Raw genomic sequence first — 19,298 nt, 5'->3', positions numbered from 1 at the left:
ATAAACTAGCTAAAGTACAAAAAATAAAAAAGAACTAAGTTACAGAAAATAAAAAAATATTTACAAACATAATAAAAATATTACAACAATTTTAAACTAATTACACCTACTCTAAGCCCCCTAATAAAATAACAAAGCCCCCCAAAATAAAAAATTCCCTACCCTATTCTAAATTAAAAAAGTTACAAGCTCTTTTACCTTACCAGCCCTGAACAGGGCCCTTTGCGGGGCATGCCCCAAGAATTTCAGCTCTTTTGCCTGTAAAAAAAAACATACAATACCCCCCCCCCCCAACATTACAACCCACCACCCACATACCCCTAATCTAACCCAAACCCCCCTTAAATAAACCTAACACTAAGCCCCTGAAGATCTTCCTACCTTGTCTTCACCATCCAGGTATCACCGATCCGTCCTGGCTCCAAGATCTTCATCCAACCCAAGCGGGGGTTGGCGATCCATAATCCGGTCCAGAAGAGGCTCCAAAGTCTTCCTCCTATCCGGCAAGAAGAGGACATCCGGACCGGCAAACATCTTCTCCAAGCGGCATCTTCGATCTTCTTCCATCCGGAGCGAAGCGGCAGGATCCTGAAGACATCCAGCGCGGAACATCCATCCGGACCGACGACTGAACGACGAATGACTGTTCCTTTAAGGGACGTCATCCAAGATGGCGTCCCTCGAATTCCGATTGGCTGATAGGATTCTATCAGCCAATCGGAATTAAGGTAGGAATTTTCTGATTGGCTGATGGAATCAGCCAATCAGAATCAAGTTCAATCCGATTGGCTGATCCAATCAGCCAATCAGATTGAGCTCGCATTCTATTGGCTGTTCCGATCAGCCAATAGAATGCGAGCTCAATCTGATTGGCTGATTGGATCGGCCAATCGGATTGAACTAGATTCTGATTGGCTGATTCCATCAGCCAATCAGAAAATTCCTACCTTAATTCCGATTGGCTGATAGAATCCTATCAGCCAATCGGAATTCGAGGGACGCCATCTTGGATGACGTCCCTTAAAGGAACAGTCATTCGTCGTTCAGTCGTCGGTCCGGATGGATGTTCCGCGCTGGAGGTCTTCAGGATCCTGCCGCTTCGCTCCGGATGGAAGAAGATCGAAGATGCCGCTTGGAGAAGATGTTTGCCGGTCCGGATGTCCTCTTCTTGCCGGATAGGAGGAAGACTTTGGAGCACCGGATTATGGATCGCCAACCCCCGCTTGGGTTGGATGAAGATCTTGGAGCCAGGACGGATCGGTGATACCTGGATGGTGAAGACAAGGTAGGAAGATCTTCAGGGGCTTAGTGTTAGGTTTATTTAAGGGGGGTTTGGGTTAGATTAGGGGTATGTGGGTGGTGGGTTGTAATGTTGGGGGGGGGGGGTATTGTATTTATTCTTTTACAGGCAAAAGAGCTGAAATTCTTGGGGCATGCCCCGCAAAGGGCCCTGTTCAGGGCTGGTAAGGTAAAAGAGCTTGTAACTTTTTTAATTTAGAATAGGGTAGGGAATTTTTTATTTTGGGGGGCTTTGTTATTTTATTAGGGGGCTTAGAGTAGGTGTAATTAGTTTAAAATTGTTGTAATATTTTTATTATGTTTGTAAATATTTTTTTATTTTCTGTAACTTAGTTCTTTTTAATTTTTTGTACTTTAGCTAGTTTATTTAATTGTATTTATTTGTAGGAATTGTGTTTAATTAATTTATTGATAGTGTAGTGTTAGGTTAATTGTAGGTAATTGTAGGTAGTTTATTTAATTATTTTATTGATAGTCTAGTGTTAGGTTTAATTATATCTTAGGTTAGGATTTATTTTACAGGTAAATTTGTTATTATTTTAACTAGGTAACTATTAAATAGTTCTTAACTATTTAATAGCTATTGTACCTGGTTAAAATAATTACAAAGTTGCCTGTAAAATAAATATTAATCCTAAAATAGCTATAATATAATTATAATTTATATTGTAGCTATATTAGGATTTATTTTACAGGTAAGTATTTAGCTTTAAATAGGAATAAGTTATTTAATAAGAGTTAATTTATTTCGTTAGATAAAAATTATATTTAACTTAGGGGGGTGTTAGTGTTAGGGTTAGACTTAGCTTTAGGGGTTAATACATTTATTAGAATAGCGGTGAGCTCCGGTCGGCAGATTAGGGGTTAATAATTGAAGTTAGGTGTCGGCGATGTTAGGGAGGGCAGATTAGGGGTTAATACTATTTATGATAGGGTTAGTGAGGCGGGTTAGGGGTTCATAACTTTATTATAGTAGCGCTCAGGTCCGCTCGGCAGATTAGGGGTTAATAAGTGTAGGCAGGTGTCGGCGACGTTGTGGGGGGCAGATTAGGGGTTAATAAATATAATATAGGGGTCGGCGATGTTAGGGGCAGCAGATTAGGGGTACATAGGGATAACGTAGGTGGCGGCGATTTGCGGTCGGAAGATTAGGGGTTAATTATTTTAAGTAGCTGGCGGCGACGTTGTGGGGGGAAAGTTAGGGGTTAAGAAATATAATATAGGGGTCGGCGGGGTTAGGGGCAGCAGATTAGGGGTACATAAGTATAACGTAGGTGGCGGTCGGCAGATTAGGGGTTAAAAATTTTAATCGAGTGGCGGCGATGTGGGGGGAGCTCGGTTTAGGGGTACATAGGTAGTTTATGGGTGTTAGTGTACTTTAGGGTACAGTAGTTAAGAGCTTTATGAACCGGCGTTAGCCAGAAAGCTCTTAACTCCTGCTATTTTCAGGCGGCTGGAATCTTGTCGTTAGAGCTCTAACGCTCACTTCAGAAACGACTCTAAATACCAGCGTTAGAAAGATCCCATTGAAAAGATAGGATACGCAAATGGCGTAGGGGGATCTGCGGTATGGAAAAGTCGCGGCTGAAAAGTGAGCGTTAGACCCTTTAATCACTGACTCCAAATACCAGCGGGCGGCCAAAACCAGCGTTAGGAGCCTCTAACGCTGGTTTTGACGGCTACCGCCGAACTCCAAATCTAGGCCTTAGTGTGTCTTATTATGCTATAACTCCAAATTCCCTAAAATGAGTATATAGCAAGATAGGTGCTTTGTATTTATTATTATCTTTATTGTTGTCGCTTTTGTTTGCGTTTATCCAAAGATATTTCTAAATAGTTGTGTGGGGAAATGCAGAGGTGTCTGAAATAAGTGTGTATTGTGACAGAATGACACAGAGAGATATTTCTCAACAACACCAGGAAGCTTGAGAAAAGGAGAAAGCTGGGGGCGTGCAAGGGTTAATACATGAAAGGTTAGGAGAGTAGCTAACTAGATTAGGGTCAGATAGCAGCTGTGGGAATTGTTGCAGATTAGTTTCAGATACCAGCAGTCAAAATAGCAGCTGATTAGATTGTAGCTGAAGGCAGGTGGAAAGTGAGCTATTGATTGATTGAAGACTTAGGTTACATAGAGAAATGGATGGAGAGGATAGAAGGTGTTTAATAGAGATTGATCTATGCGGGGGGGGGGGCAGTGATGTAGGACATGCTAAATGTACAAGCCTTGTAAAACACAAAGAATACCTGATTAACAAAGAGAAAATGCCTAGGTATATAGGGTGATATTAATTAATCTGTCTTGTAGACATCATTAACTGGTTTATTTTTTTTTTCAAGAGACTGTTTTGTGAGGTTTTTGTGATATATTAGTATGTTTTTGGTTTGGTCCAGCAACCAAAACTGCGATCATCTATTATAAAGTTGAGACCTTGTGAGATTTTTATTTATTTTTTTTACTAAGGAGGCACGTTTTTTAGACCCCTCCGCTATTTACTACTAATAACATGATCTGTAGCATTTTAGAATACTACTATTTTCACACTGACCATATGGTAAACAGAGATTGTAATCTTTCCACTGGGGCTCTTTTACTGCCTATCCCCTATGGACCCATACTATAGGGGATAGGCAGTATCACCCCTCTATTGACACTTATGTATCCAGATGTAGTCCAGGTTCAATTACATTTTCTAGTGGCAATTTTTTTTTTAATTGACACAATAGCATGAGTTTTCTGTGACGCCTGAAGCGGTGGGGATTTAAGTATTAAAGGGATAGTGTACTGTAAAACTTCCTCCCCTTTAACATTTTTCAAATTATCCATTTTACCTTCTAGAGTGCATTCAATTGTTTACAAATAGCTCCTTTTGAAACAGCTGCTTTTGCCTGTGGTATCCTTATCTATTGTGAACATGTTAATACTTAAAGGACCAGTAAATAAAGTATGTTTGCATAATTAACTCATGCATGATAACAAGACAATGCAATAGCACTTAAGACTTGATTTATCAAGATGTCTGCCAAGCTCCGACTGCAGGTTCTCACAAGAGAACCTGCAGTTAGTATTTATCAAGCAGCGGTCACTAGACCTCCTAGGTAGAGAATTTTAATCTCTCCGGTCTCGTCCGACCGGGAAGATTGACAGCTCCTGCCCGCACGTGATTGGCTGTGCTCAGGCAGGGTACGGTGTTGCACAAGAGCGCAAAATAACGCTCTTGTGCAATGCTGAATTCCGGCAGCGGATTGCTTCCCGCCAGAGGCGAGCTGGGGCAGACAGGGGCCATATGTGATTAGCTGTGCACAGGCAGAAACTGTCCATCTCCCTGGTTGGAGGAGACCGGGAAGATTGAAATTCTCCACCTCAGAGGTGGAGAAGAGGGTAAGAAGGAGCGGTCTGGTGACCGCTGCTTGATAAATACTGACTGCCGGTTCTCTTGTGAGAACCTGCAGTCGTAGGGGAGGAGAAGCCTTGATAAATCGAGCCCTTTGTGTTCCTTTCTGTTTGCCTGCCTCTACAAGTAAACATTATTATAGTATTTATCAAATTCCCTCAATGTCAATCCTATGTGAAAACAAATGCCAATGTGGGTCCTCAGTGGAAAATGTAGGACACCCATGATTTAGAGCTGTCACTGTCTCTATCTTTACGGTTTTAGTTTTACATCTCTTTCAATTTTATGCGTAAATAAATATGTATATGTGTACTATCATTATTATTATTATTCCTACTTTTTAAATATTTTGTGGGCATTAAAATGTGGATTTCATTATATTATGAAATTATGAATAAGCTAAAAGGTTAATTGCTATGGACCCTTGCAGTCTTTTGACTTCATTGAAATTATAAATTTCTTTCAGAACAGAATGCTTTTTTCTTTTTTTTTTTTTTTTTAATTCCTACTTCAGTAATTTCTGTCAATGAGTGATTGCTACAGGATGGTGTCTCCGTTAGCAACCAGAGATCTGGTTTAATTAATGATTGAGGATTAACAAATAGACTGAGATAGAGATGGTGTTGAACAATCCTTGTTCACCACTTAAAATGTGTTAATTAAACTTATTTTCTAGATACTCGAGAAAAATAGACCATTTGTTTGACTCTTTGTTTAGAAACAATAATAGACTTATCATTTAAGTTAAAAATTGAACTTAATGACAACTTTGTATTGATGTTATGTGAATGTGGTGGTATTTTTTAATTACAGAAAGATTTGTGACCCCGGCCTTACATCGTTTGAACCTGAAGCTCTAGGAAACCTTGTAGAAGGGATGGATTTCCATCGATTTTACTTTGAAAATGGTATTACTTTTTTTTTTCTCTTCAATATCTTAGATACATTAGTTCAGTATAGATGTCAACTTCAAGTTATTAATTTAAAGGTACATTATAGTCATTTTTTTGTTTTACATGCATACTTCATAAAGAAACATGAAAGCTAATGTGCATAATCAAACCAAAACTTCTTTTTGGCATTCACCAAGGAAGCATAAAGTGCACATCTAGCACCTACAATAGCATGCTGCATACATATTCTTCTTTGGATCACAGTGAGGGGTTATAGTTTTTTTTTACTACTAAAATAAAAAAGCATATTTTATAATAATTTCCCTTTACTTTGTTTTGTTACTGTTTAATGTCACAGTGCTATAACATTTTTCATGTGTATACAATAAAATATCCATTGAAAACAGAGAAGAAACATTACAGCTTTTTTAATCCCACAAGAAGAAAAATACATAAAAACATACATATAAAATTACAATAGATTTGAATGTGGATATGGAGACTAGATGCATGAACTATAGATCTTGCTGCTTCTTATGTAATTCTGTAAAATTATTGACCAACTGGCTTTTTTTTTATTTTTATATATAGCTTTGTCCAAGGGCAACAAACCAATACACACAATCATCCTAAACCCTCACGTTCACTTAATTGGGGATGATGCCGCCTGCATAGCCTACATCCGTCTCACGCAGTACATGGATGCTATTGGTTTGCCCAAGACCATGCAGTCTGAGGAGACTCGTGTATGGCATAGACGTGATGGAAAATGGCAGAACGTACACTTTCATCGTTCTGGTTCGCCAACAATACCCAAGTAAGAAGCAGATTCAAATGTTTAGATGGTTAAATAAAGGATCTATATGTAATTGTATTCCTAATGCATGTGCATGTAGCATGTCTCATGATGTCGAAATACCCTATACGTACATTATTTCCTGGAACTATACATTAAAATTGCTTTGTGACAGATGGTGATTATTGTGAATTTTGCACTCACTATTATAAAGTATAGGTAAAATCAAGGATTTGAACTATTACCAATAGTACACTTAGTTATAAATCAAAGGTATGAAAACCTACCATATTATAGTTGTTTTAATGTAATGCCAAATTTTATAGGTAATATCTGTACCTGTAAATGAAAAAGTATGTTTATTTTAAATTCAGAAATTAACAATTCACACCCTATGATTGGGGTCTGGATTCGTTTTCCACTTTATATCCTCAAAATTATATAATCCCATTTTAGTCTTCACTACAAAATAATAAACTGTTTTGTTTGTTGACCTGATGGCCTCAGAAAATACAGAAACTTAAAACATTTTGCAACTTAAATGAGGGGGAAAACAGTATATTTCTCCAACATAGGTGTGTCCGGTCCACGGCGTCATCCTTACTTGTGGGATATTCTCTTCCCCAACAGGAAATGGCAAAGAGCCCAGCAAAGCTGGTCACATGATCCCTCCTAGGCTCCGCCTACCCCAGTCATTCTCTTTGCCGTTGTACAGGCAACATCTCCACGGAGATGGCTTAGAGTTTTTTAGTGTTTAACTGTAGTTTTTATTATTCAATCAAGAGTTTGTTATTTTAAAATAGTGCTGGTATGTACTATTTACTCTGAAACAGAAAAGAGATGAAGATTTCTGTTTGTAAGAGGAAAATGATTTTAGCAACCGTTACTAAAATCGATGGCTGTTCCACACAGGACTGTTGAGAGGAATTAACTTCAGTTGGGGGAACAGTGAGCAGACTTTTGCTGCTTGAGGTATGACACATTCTAACAAGACGATGTAATGCTGGAAGCTGTCATTTTCCCTATGGGATCCGGTAAGCCATTTTTATTACACAGTAAATAAGGGCTTCACAAGGGCTTGTTAAAATTGTAGACATTTTCTGGGCTAAATCGATTCATATATAAACATATTTAGCCTTAAGGAATCATTTAATCTGGGTATTTTGTAAAATAATATCGGCAGGCACTGTTTTGGACACCTTATTCTCTAGGGGCTTTCCCTAATCATAGGCAGAGCCTCATTTTCGCGCCGGTATTGCGCACTTGTTTTTGAGAAGCATGACATGCAGTCGCATGTGTGAGGAGCTCTGATACATAGAAAAGACTTTCTGAAGGCGTCATTTGGTATCGTATTCCCCTTTGGGCTTGGTTGGGTCTCAGCAAAGCAGATACCAGGGACTGTAAAGGGGTTAAAGATATAAACGGCTCCGGTTCCGTTATTTTAAGGGTTAAAGCTTCCAAATTTGGTGTGCAATACTTTTAAGGCTTTAAGACACTGTGGTGAAATTTTGGTGAATTTTGAACAATTCCTTCATACTTTTTCGCAATTGCAGTAATAAAGTGTGTTCAGTTTAAAATTTAAAGTGACAGTAACGGTTTTATTTTAAAACGTTTTTTGTACTTTGTTATCAAGTTTATGCCTGTTTAACATGTCTGAACTACCAGATAGACTGTGTTCTGAATGTGGGGAAGCCAAGGTTCCTTCTCATTTAAATAGATGTGATTTATGTGACACTGAAAATGATGCCCAAGATGATTCCTCAAGTGAGGGGAGTAAGCATGGTACTGCATCATTCCCTCCTTCGTCTACACGAGTCTTGCCCACTCAGGAGGCCCCTAGTACATCTAGCGCGCCAATACTCCTTACTATGCAACAATTAACGGCTGTAATGGATAATTCTATCAAAAACATTTTAGCCAAAATGCCCACTTATCAGCGTAAGCGCGACTGCTCTGTTTTAGATACTGAAGAGCATGAGGACGCTGATGATAATGGTTCTGAAATGCCCCTACACCAGTCTGAGGGGGCCAGGGAGGTTTTGTCTGAGGGAGAAATTTCAGATTCAGGGAAAATTTCTCAACAAGCTGAACCCGATGTGATTACATTTAAATTTAAGTTGGAACATCTCCGCGCTCTGCTTAAGGAGGTGTTATCCACTCTGGATGATTGTGAGAATTTGATCATCCCAGAGAAACTATGTAAAATGGACAAGTTCCTAGAGGTCCCGGGGCCCCCAGAAGCTTTTCCTATACCCAAGCGGGTGGCGGACATTGTAAATAAAGAATGGGAAAGGCCCGGTATACCTTTCGTCCCTCCCCCCATATTTAAAAAATTGTTTCCTATGGTCGACCCCAGAAAGGACTTATGGCAGACAGTCCCCAAGGTCGAGGGAGCGGTTTCTACTTTAAACAAACGCACCACTATACCCATAGAAGATAGTTGTGCTTTCAAAGATCCTATGGATAAAAAATTAGAAGGTTTGCTTAAAAAGATGTTTGTTCAGCAGGGTTACCTTCTACAACCAATTTCATGCATTGTCCCTGTCACTACAGCCGCGTGTTTCTGGTTCGATGAGCTAGAAAAGGCGATCGATAGTGATTCTCCTCCTTATGAGGAGATTATGGACAGAATCCGTGCTCTCAAATTGGCTAATTCTTTCACCCTAGACGCCACTTTGCAATTGGCTAGGTTAGCGGCGAAAAATTCTGGGTTTGCTATTGTGGCGCGCAGAGCGCTTTGGTTGAAATCTTGGTCAGCGGATGCTTCTTCCAAGAACAAATTGCTTAACATTCCTTTCAAGGGGAAAACGCTGTTTGGCCCTGACTTGAAAGAGATTATCTCTGATATCACTGGGGGTAAGGGCCACGCCCTTCCTCAGGATAGGTCTTTCAAGGCCAAAAATAAACCTAATTTTCGTCCCTTTCGTAGAAACGGACCAGCCCCAAGTGCTACGTCCTCTAAGCAAGAGGGTAATACTTCTCAAGCCAAGCCAGCCTGGAGACCAATGCAAGGCTGGAACAAGGGAAAGCAGGCCAAGAAACCTGCCACTGCTACCAAGACAGCATGAAATGTTGGCCCCCGATCCGGGACCGGATCTGGTGGGGGGCAGACTCTCTCTCTTCGCTCAGGCTTGGGCAAGAGATGTTCTGGATCCTTGGGCACTAGAAATAGTCTCCCAAGGTTATCTTCTGGAATTCAAGGGGCTTCCCCCAAGGGGGAGGTTCCACAGGTCTCAATTGTCTTCAGACCACATAAAGAGACAGGCATTCTTACATTGTGTAGAAGACCTGTTAAAAATGGGAGTGATTCATCCGGTTCCATTAGGAGAGCAAGGGATGGGGTTCTACTCCAATCTGTTCGTAGTTCCCAAAAAAGAGGGAACGTTCAGACCAATCTTAGATCTCAAGATCCTAAACAAGTTTCTCAAGGTTCCATCGTTCAAAATGGAAACCATTCGAACAATTCTTCCTTCCATCCAGGAAGGTCAATTCATGACCACGGTGGATTTAAAGGATGCGTATCTACATATTCCTATCCACAAGGAACATCATCGGTTCCTAAGGTTCGCATTCCTGGACAAGCATTACCAGTTCGTGGCACTTCCTTTCGGATTAGCCACTGCTCCAAGGTTTTTCACAAAGGTACTAGGGTCCCTTCTAGCGGTACTAAGACCAAGGGGCATTGCAGTAGTACCTTACTTGGACGACATTCTGATTCAAGCGTCGTCCCTTCCTCTAGCACAGGCTCATACGGACATAGTCCTGGCCTTTCTCAGATCTCACGGATGGAAAGTGAACGTAGAAAAGAGTTCTCTATCTCCGTCAACAAGGGTTCCCTTCTTGGGAACAATAATAGATTCCTTAGAAATGAGGATTTTTCTGACAGAGGCCAGAAAAACAAAACTTCTAAGCTCTTGTCAAACACTTCATTCCGTTCCTCTTCCTTCCATAGCGCAGTGCATGGAAGTAATAGGTTTGATGGTAGCGGCAATGGACATAGTTCCTTTTGCGCGCATTCATCTAAGACCATTACAACTGTGCATGCTCAGTCAGTGGAATGGGGACTATACAGACTTGTCTCCGACGATACAAGTAAATCAGAGGACCAGAGACTCACTCCGTTGGTGGCTGTCCCTGGACAACCTGTCACAAGGGATGACCTTCCGCAGACCAGAGTGGGTCATTGTCACGACCGACGCCAGTCTGATGGGCTGGGGCGCGGTCTGGGGACCCCTGAAAGCTCAGGGTCTTTGGTCTCGGGAAGAATCTCTTCTACCGATAAATATTCTGGAACTGAGAGCGATATTCAATGCTCTCAAGGCTTGGCCTCAGCTAGCAAAGGCCAAGTTCATACGGTTTCAATCAGACAACATGACGACCGTTGCGTACATCAACCATCAGGGGGGAACAAGGAGTTCCCTGGCGATGGAAGAAGTGACCAAAATCATTCAATGGGCGGAGACTCACTCCTGCCATCTGTCTGCAATCCACATCCCAGGAGTGGAAAATTGGGAAGCGGATTTTCTGAGTCGTCAGACATTACATCCGGGGGAGTGGGAACTCCATCCGGAAATCTTTGCCCAAATTACTCAACTGTGGGGCACTCCAGACATGGATCTGATGGCCTCTCGTCAGAACTTCAAGGTTCCTTGCTACGGGTCCAGATCCAGGGATCCCAAGGCGACTCTAGTAGATGCACTAGTAGCACCTTGGACCTTCAAACTAGCTTATGTATTCCCGCCGTTTCCTCTCATCCCCAGGCTGGTAGCCAGGATCAATCAGGAGAGGGCGTCGGTGATCTTGATAGCTCCTGCGTGGCCACGCAGGACTTGGTATGCAGATCTGGTGAATATGTCATCGGCTCCACCATGGAAGCTACCTTTGAGACGAGACCTTCTTGTTCAAGGTCCGTTCGAACATCCGAATCTGGTCTCACTCCAGCTGACTGCTTGGAGATTGAACGCTTGATCTTATCAAAACGAGGGTTCTCAGATTCTGTTATTGATACTCTTGTTCAGGCCAGAAAGCCTGTAACTAGAAAAATTTACCACAAAATATGGAAAAAATATATCTGTTGGTGTGAATCTAAAGGATTCCCTTGGGACAAGGTAAAAATTCCTAAGATTCTATCTTTTCTTCAAGAAGGATTGGAGAAAGGATTATCTGCAAGTTCCTTGAAGGGACAGATTTCTGCCTTGTCTGTGTTACTTCGCAAAAAGCTGGCAGCGGTGCCAGATGTTCAAGCCTTTGTTCAGGCTCTGGTTAGAATCAAGCCTGTTTACAAACCTTTGACTCCTCCTTGGAGTCTCAACTTAGTTCTTTCAGTTCTTCAGGGGGTTCCGTTTGAACCCTTACATTCCGTTGATATTAAGTTATTATCTTGGAAAGTTTTGTTTTTGGTTGCAATTTCTTCTGCTAGAAGAGTTTCAGAATTATCTGCTCTGCAGTGTTCTCCTCCTTATCTGGTGTTCCATGCAGATAAGGTGGTTTTACGTACTAAACCTGGTTTTCTTCCGAAAGTCGTTTCTAACAAAAACATTAACCAGGAGATAGTCGTGCCTTCTTTGTGTCCGAAACCAGTTTCAAAGAAGGAACGTTTGTTGCACAATTTGGATGTTGTTCGCGCTCTAAAATTCTATTTAGATGCTACAAAGGATTTTAGACAAACATCTTCCTTGTTTGTTGTTTATTCTGGTAAGAGGAGAGGTCAAAAAGCAACTTCTACCTCTCTCTCTTTTTGGATTAAAAGCATCATCAGATTGGCTTATGAGACTGCCGGACGGCAGCCTCCTGAAAGAATCACAGCTCATTCCACTAGGGCTGTGGCTTCCACATGGGCCTTCAAGAACGAGGCTTCTGTTGATCAGATATGTAGGGCAGCGACTTGGTCTTCACTGCACACTTTTACCAAATTTTACAAGTTTGATACTTTTGCTTCTTCTGAGGCTATTTTTGGGAGAAAGGTTTTGCAAGCCGTGGTGCCTTCCATTTAGGTGACCTGATTTGCTCCCTCCCTTCATCCGTGTCCTAAAGCTTTGGTATTGGTTCCCACAAGTAAGGATGACGCCGTGGACCGGACACACCTATGTTGGAGAAAACAGAATTTATGTTTACCTGATAAATTACTTTCTCCAACGGTGTGTCCGGTCCACGGCCCGCCCTGGTTTTTTAATCAGGTCTGATAATTTATTTTCTTTAACTACAGTCACCACGGTATCATATGGTTTCTCCTATGCAAATATTCCTCCTTTACGTCGGTCGAATGACTGGGGTAGGCGGAGCCTAGGAGGGATCATGTGACCAGCTTTGCTGGGCTCTTTGCCATTTCCTGTTGGGGAAGAGAATATCCCACAAGTAAGGATGACGCCGTGGACCGGACACACCGTTGGAGAAAGTAATTTATCAGGTAAACATAAATTCTGTTATTCTATGTATACTGGCAGCATGTGATTCTAAAATGTATTCAATTTAACATAAAAATGAACTGTATTTATATATCACATAGATATTTTAATAAAAAAAAAAACTACAAAAAAAATAGGGGAGCGGAGTCTGGCCATGCATGGACATGGCCGCACTGTGCTGAAGCTCCGAGCAAGTTTTCCCCAACGCCTGTCTTAATCAGCAGTAAGAGCCTTGAAAAGCCAATTCAGCTTTAGCTTAAAGTGCCCAGAACCTGAGGGGCTACTTTTGAAAAACCGGGCATCGTTAACAGTGACGCCGCATGGCTGATAGCGGACTTCGAGGAGACATGACTTGAGCTGCGTCACGCAGCCTACCAATGACTTGCACCATCATACAACAGCCTTCAACCTGATAGATGGGATTAAGGGGCTGATGAAATCAGTGCAACTACCCACAATGACCAGGCAATGTAAGGCAGACCATGCATAAGCGGGAAAACGCATTAGTAATGGGGGCCCAGGACATCCTGAACGTTATCTCATAAGTAAAGTGCAGGGGGTCACAAAAATAGTCAGAAATACCTATAAATACAAAGATTATAACTACAGATGACCTTTTACAGCAACTTCTGTATATTTTACTTATGACCATAAGAACAGAAACAAAATGTTAACGCAAAAACAGGGAGCGCTTGTTTAACGCAAACAGAGTCACGCTGAGACGAATAGTGGACACTACATCAAATAATACTACTCAACACCTGGAACTTTAATAACTATTTAGAGATTAATTCATACCTGTCCTCGGTTTAATTAACTGTATAAGCATATCACCCAGGAATTGATCTCAATCCACTACAATTAGCACGCCTCTTTTCATACTGAATAAGCAAATAGATATCAGGTTACCCCTAACCCAGTCATATACTTGCTACTAAACGAATTTCATAATGACTACTAGAAAATCAAATAAAAATGACAAAATGGAGCACCATCCGATTGGTTCCACACGGTGCAAGGCCACAGCCAATCAGGAACAGAGGCAGGTAACCAGATGGAAGGGATAAACCATTAGTATCTGCTACATTCTAATGAGTTGTAGGTTTTCCATTAAAATATTCTCATGCATTGTGATACTTTCACTGTGATAACTTCTTTACAAATATTTCTATGTTCCTGCCTCTGTGTTCTTAAATTTCTTCAGCTCACCAGAGTAAGGGCTCTGTGCACAGATATGGTATGGAAAACCTTCCAGCAACTCTGCCTCATTGACCTCATTTTTTGGCATCCAAGATTTAAATAAACCTAGGTCACCAAGCTCACCTCAAGAAAATTCACCAACTCCTCACCAACATCAAGGAAGCAGAACCATGCAGCAACAATTATCACTCTTACAAACAACAATAAAGAAACTACTGTCTAAAACCTATATTGGAGACATGAAGCAATTCATACAAACAGAAATAACTACAGTCAAGAAAGAAATAAACATACTGGGCTCCAGAATAGAAGAACTGGAAACCAGCCAAGACTCTATCTCTACTTTAATATATACTGCAGAATCAGGCCTATCACAACATGCCATCCTTGTTATGCTATCTACAGGAGAAAGTTGAAGATCTTGGGAATAGGAGAGGAGGAACAATTTGAGAATAAGGTATACCTAAAGAAATTACCACAGAAACCCTCCACCCTTATCTCATACAACTGTTTAACACTATCACCCACTGCAATCAGACTTATCTATAGAACGAGCTCATAGAGAACTACGACCATGTCCCAAACCAACAGCTCCGCTTAGAGACGTTAATTTAGAATGCAGCTAGATCTATGAATCCTCTTCAATTTTTGAACATATAATTACAAATCTACCAAGATCTTTGTCCCACAACTATAGAAAATAAAAAATCACTGAAGTTTATTACCTCGGTACTACAAAAACACAGAATTAAATACCGTTGGGGCTTCCCCTGCTTGATCATACCACGGGATGGAAAAATGCTGATATATAAAGACATCACAGACTTAAACACCATCTCCAGGTCCCTGGGGCTTTCCTTAATCCACCACCTAGCCTCACAGATGAAGAAGGCACTTCCGACCCCAACAACTCTTCTACTACTAACCAAGCATCATCCTGGACTACTGTCACCAGAGGGAAAAAATAACAGATGTCCAACCTTCTATACATTAACCTTTCTCTGAGACTACAATCCTTTAGATGACATGATAAGTTTTTTTCTGTAGAGAAGGCCTTTCATAGAATATATTTTGTATTGCTTTTGTCCTACAGGTCTTATTTAAGTATAAATACCCTCATTATAGGTAGGCACCTTGAATTGACAAAATCCAGATATGATAGTAATGGAGGGACAAGGCCATTAAATTAACATTGAGAACATTAAAATACTAAATTGATGGCCTGGACTCATAAATGTGAGAGAGGCAAATTTGCCAAGGCGATGGGGAGGAGAGGCATCACCCCTCACTTTTTCACCTCTCCAGACGAGAGATGACCTCTATTTGTTTAAACGTTGTTATTGTTTTTTTTTTTTTTTTTATCAATTTTTACTTATGTGTTGTTAAAGTTTTTACTTCTTGTTTGTCTATCCATCAGATCAGGTGTTTGACTAATACCTCACCAGGTAGCGGACTATACTTGTTTACTAATAAAATTCTTACATATTTCTACGAAATCACTCATGACTTCACAAACACACAACCACAAAGGTAACAACCTCTTGAACATTATTTCCTTCTTAATATGAAGAGAGTCCACAGCATCATTCCTTACTGTTGGGGAATACTGAAACTGGCCACCAGGAGGCAGCAAAGACACCCCAGCCAAAGGCTTAAATACTCCCCCTACTTCCCTCATATCCCAGTCATTCTTTGCCTTTCGTTACAGGAGGTTGGCAGAGAAGTGTCAGGAGATTTGGAGTAGTTCCTTATGTAGGTTTGGGGCACTTTTTTTAATAGAATAGCAGAGGCAGTCCTGCATTGCGCACCACGTGACCAGGTGTGGTCACACTTATTTCTTTCATGTAATTAGCAAGAGTCCATGAGCTAGTGACGTATGGGATATACATTCCTACCAGGAGGGGCAAAGTTTCCCAAACCTCAAATGCCTATAAATACTTCTAGTCTATTCGTTATTTTTTCCGGTTGTAGGAAAGGTCAGAAGGCCTCTGCCATTTCTTTGGCATCTTGGTTAAAATCTTTAATTCATCATGCTTATGTCGAGTCGGGTAAGACTCCGCCTCAAAGGTTTACAGCTCATTCTACTAGGTCAGTTTCTACTTCCTGGGCGTTTAGGAATGAAGCTTCGGTTGCTCAGATTTGCAAAGCTGCAACTTGGTCTTCTTTGCATACTTTTACTAAATTCTACCATTTTGATGTGTTTTCTTCTTCTGAAGCAGTTTTTAGTAGAAAAGTACTTCAGGCAGCTGTTTCAGTTTGATTCTTCTGCTTATAATTTCAGTTTTTTTCATTATAAAATTTAAACTTTATTTTGGGTGTGGATTATTTTCAGCGGAATTGGCTGTCTTTATGTTATCCCTCCCTCTCTAGTGACTCTTGCGTGGAAGATCAACATCTTGGGTATTCATTATCCCATACGTCACTAGCTCATGGACTCTTGCTAATTACATGAAAGAAAACATAATTTATGTAAGAACTTACCTGATAAATTCATTTCTTTCATATTAGCAAGAGTCCATGAGGCCCACCTTTTTTTTGTGGTGGTTATGATTTTTGTATAAAGCACAATTATTCCAATTCCTTATTTTTTATGCTTTAGCACTTTTGTCTTATCACCCCACTTCTTGGCTATTCGTTAAACTGATTTGTGGGTGTGGTGAGGGGTGTATTTATAGGCATTTGAGGTTTGGGAAACTTTGCCCCTCCTGGTAGGAATGTATATCCCATACGTCACTAGCTCATGGACTCTTGCTAATATGAAAGAAATGAATTTATCAGGTAAGTTCTTACATAAATTATGTTTTTCTCTTTCCTGACCGTGCAGTTTACCAGAGAAGAAGCATTTTCTCTGTTTGGCCTGGGTCATAGGAGGTAGTGAGTGCCCCAGCTATTGGGGGTATAAAGGTGCCGTTTTTTCTTAGTAATCAATAGTCTGCTTTGTTACGCAAGCTATGGAGGATTCTGATGCGTTAGAGGGTACGCCCTCTTTACCCAAGTATAATAAGTCTATATTGTGAGGAGGCCACGGTATACCCACCTGCTCAATTATGTTCTACATGCCTTGATAAAGTAATCATGTCAAAGAAAGTTAATGTGTTTGATACCACTGAACCGTCCACCTCTGAGGAGTCTCCGTCCCATGAGGTGTGCACCCTACAGTCATCTCCTAATTCACATGCAGCTTCCCGTAGCACTCCTAATCCTCCATCTGGAGTGGCCATTTTACCACCAGACTTTGCTGAGCAGTTACAAACAGCTGTGTCTGTGGCCTTTAGTGCTTTACCTCGCCCTGCTAAGTGCAAGCGAAAGGTAAAATATTGCTATCCTTCCCAGGGGTCATCTACTAGCTTATTGGATTTATCTGATACAACATTATCCCATGATGAAGGTGCCTCTGATACTTCAGAGGGTGCTCTTTCTGGGTCAGAATCGACTGCCTCTAAGCCTTCAGCGGCAGAGGAACCAGACTTTAAGCTTAGGATTGAGCATTTACGCTTTCTGCTGAAGGAAGTTTTGGCTACGTTAGAGGTTCAAGAGCCCAAGTTGCCTGAGGAAACTTTGATTCCTAAATTACATAAGGTTTACGAGGACAGGGTTGTACCACAAACTTTCCCGGTTCCCGTAACAATGGCAAACATTATTAAGAATGAATGGGAAAGAATTGGTACTTAATTTTCTCCTTCTTCTTTGTTCCCGGTCCCGGACTCTCAATTGGAGTTGTGGGGTTCCATCTCAGCGCTTGCTAAACGTACTATTATCCCGTTTGAGGATAGTTCCTCATTTAAAGAGCCCATGGATAAGAAGATAGAAACTCTGTTAAGAAAGTTGTTTCAACATACAAGATATTTGTTTCAACCGGCAGCTGCTGTTGCTGTGGTTGCTGGAGCAGCTACCTACTGGTGCAACTCCTTATCTGAGTTGATCGAGGTGGAGGGTCCCCTCAACGTGGTCCAGGAAAGAATTAAGGCCTTAAGAGTGGCTAATTATTTGTGATGCAAATATGCAAATTATTCGCCTGAATGCCAAGGCTTCAGGTTTTTCTGTTCACACCCGTAGTGCACTCTGGCTGAAGTCCTGGTCTGCAGACATGACTTCTAAGTCAAGACTTCTTTCCCTTCCATTTAAGGGAAAGATTCTATTTGGTCCAGGTCTGGACTCGATTATCTCCATGGTTACTGTAGGCAAAGGTGCCTTTTAAACACAGGATAAGAAGAACAAGACTAAAGGACAAGGTCCTAACTTTCATTCGGATAAATCCCAACATCAGCAGCCCTCCGCAAAGCCAGAGCAATCCAAGGGGACTTGGAAGCCAGCTCAGTCCTGGAATAAATCCAAGCAGAGCAAGAAGCCTGCAGAGAAAAAGTCGGCATAAAGGGGCGGTCCCTATCCGGCTCTGGATTTTGTAGGTGGCAGACTGTCGCTTTTTTCAGATGCTTGCTTTGGGGACGTGGAGGTCATCGCTCAGGGATACAAAAAGATAGGTTTTAAGTCTCATCCACCCAGGGGCAGATTCCTCCTCTCAAACCTGTTTTCAAGGCCAGAAAAGAGAGAAGCCTTTCTGGGGTGCATGAGGGATCTCTCCTCCTTAAGAGTAATTGTTCTGGTACCTCTTGCAGAAAGAGGTCTGGGGTACTATTCAAACCTTTTTGTGGTCTCAAAGAAAGAGGGAACTTTTCTTAAACAAATTCCTATCCATCCCCTCGTTCAAGAAGGAGACAATAAGCTCCATCCTTCCCTTATTTCAGGAAGGACAGTTCATGACCACTATAGATCTGAAGGATGCTTACCTTCACGTTCCAATACACAAGGAACACTTCAAGTTCCTAAGATTTGCATTCCTGGGCCAGCAATTCCAGTTTATTGCACTTCCGTTTGGTCTAGCTACTGTTTCAAGAGTTTTTACAAAGGTTCTAGGGTCTCTGCTTGCAGTGGCCAGAACCAGAGGTATAGCAGTAGCAGCATACTTGGATGACATTCTGGTTCAAGCTCCATCCTGTCGTATGGCAGAAGACCATTCAAGATCTCTTCTTTCCATCTAATACGAGAAGAGACCATGGCTTCATTCATTACTTGTGGGAAATACAGAACCTGGCCACCAGGAGGAGGCATAGACACCCCAGCCAAAGGCTTAAATACCTCCCTCACTCCCCTCATCCCCGAGTCATTCTTCGCCTTTCATCACAGGAGGTTGGCAGAGAAGTGTCAGAAGATTTCGGCGTAGTCTCTTATGGAGGGTAGTACTCTTCGAGATGGGACTGGAGTTTTAAGTATTCCTGTCAGCCTCTCAGTGAGGGCATGGATGAAAGTTAGTCCG

The 19,298-nt window shown here is 41.3% G+C and overlaps 1 protein-coding gene across 1 annotated transcript in view; it reads left to right on the top strand.

The window, feature by feature from the left end:
* CAMK2D (calcium/calmodulin dependent protein kinase II delta) overlaps positions 1-19,298 on the top strand; it is a 738,893-nt gene that overhangs the window by 702,225 nt on the left and 17,370 nt on the right. The window contains exons 16-17 of the mRNA XM_053703586.1: positions 5,505-5,599; positions 6,176-6,401. Coding sequence (XP_053559561.1) covers positions 5,505-5,599; positions 6,176-6,401 — 321 coding nt within the window. The remainder of the gene's footprint in view (positions 1-5,504; positions 5,600-6,175; positions 6,402-19,298) is intronic.

The sequence above is a fragment of the Bombina bombina genome, chromosome 2 (genome assembly GCF_027579735.1).
Source record: "Bombina bombina isolate aBomBom1 chromosome 2, aBomBom1.pri, whole genome shotgun sequence".
NCBI lineage: Eukaryota > Metazoa > Chordata > Amphibia > Anura > Bombinatoridae > Bombina > Bombina bombina.
Note: the sequence above shows the minus strand (reverse complement) of the source record. Positions and strands in the feature narration are given on the sequence as shown.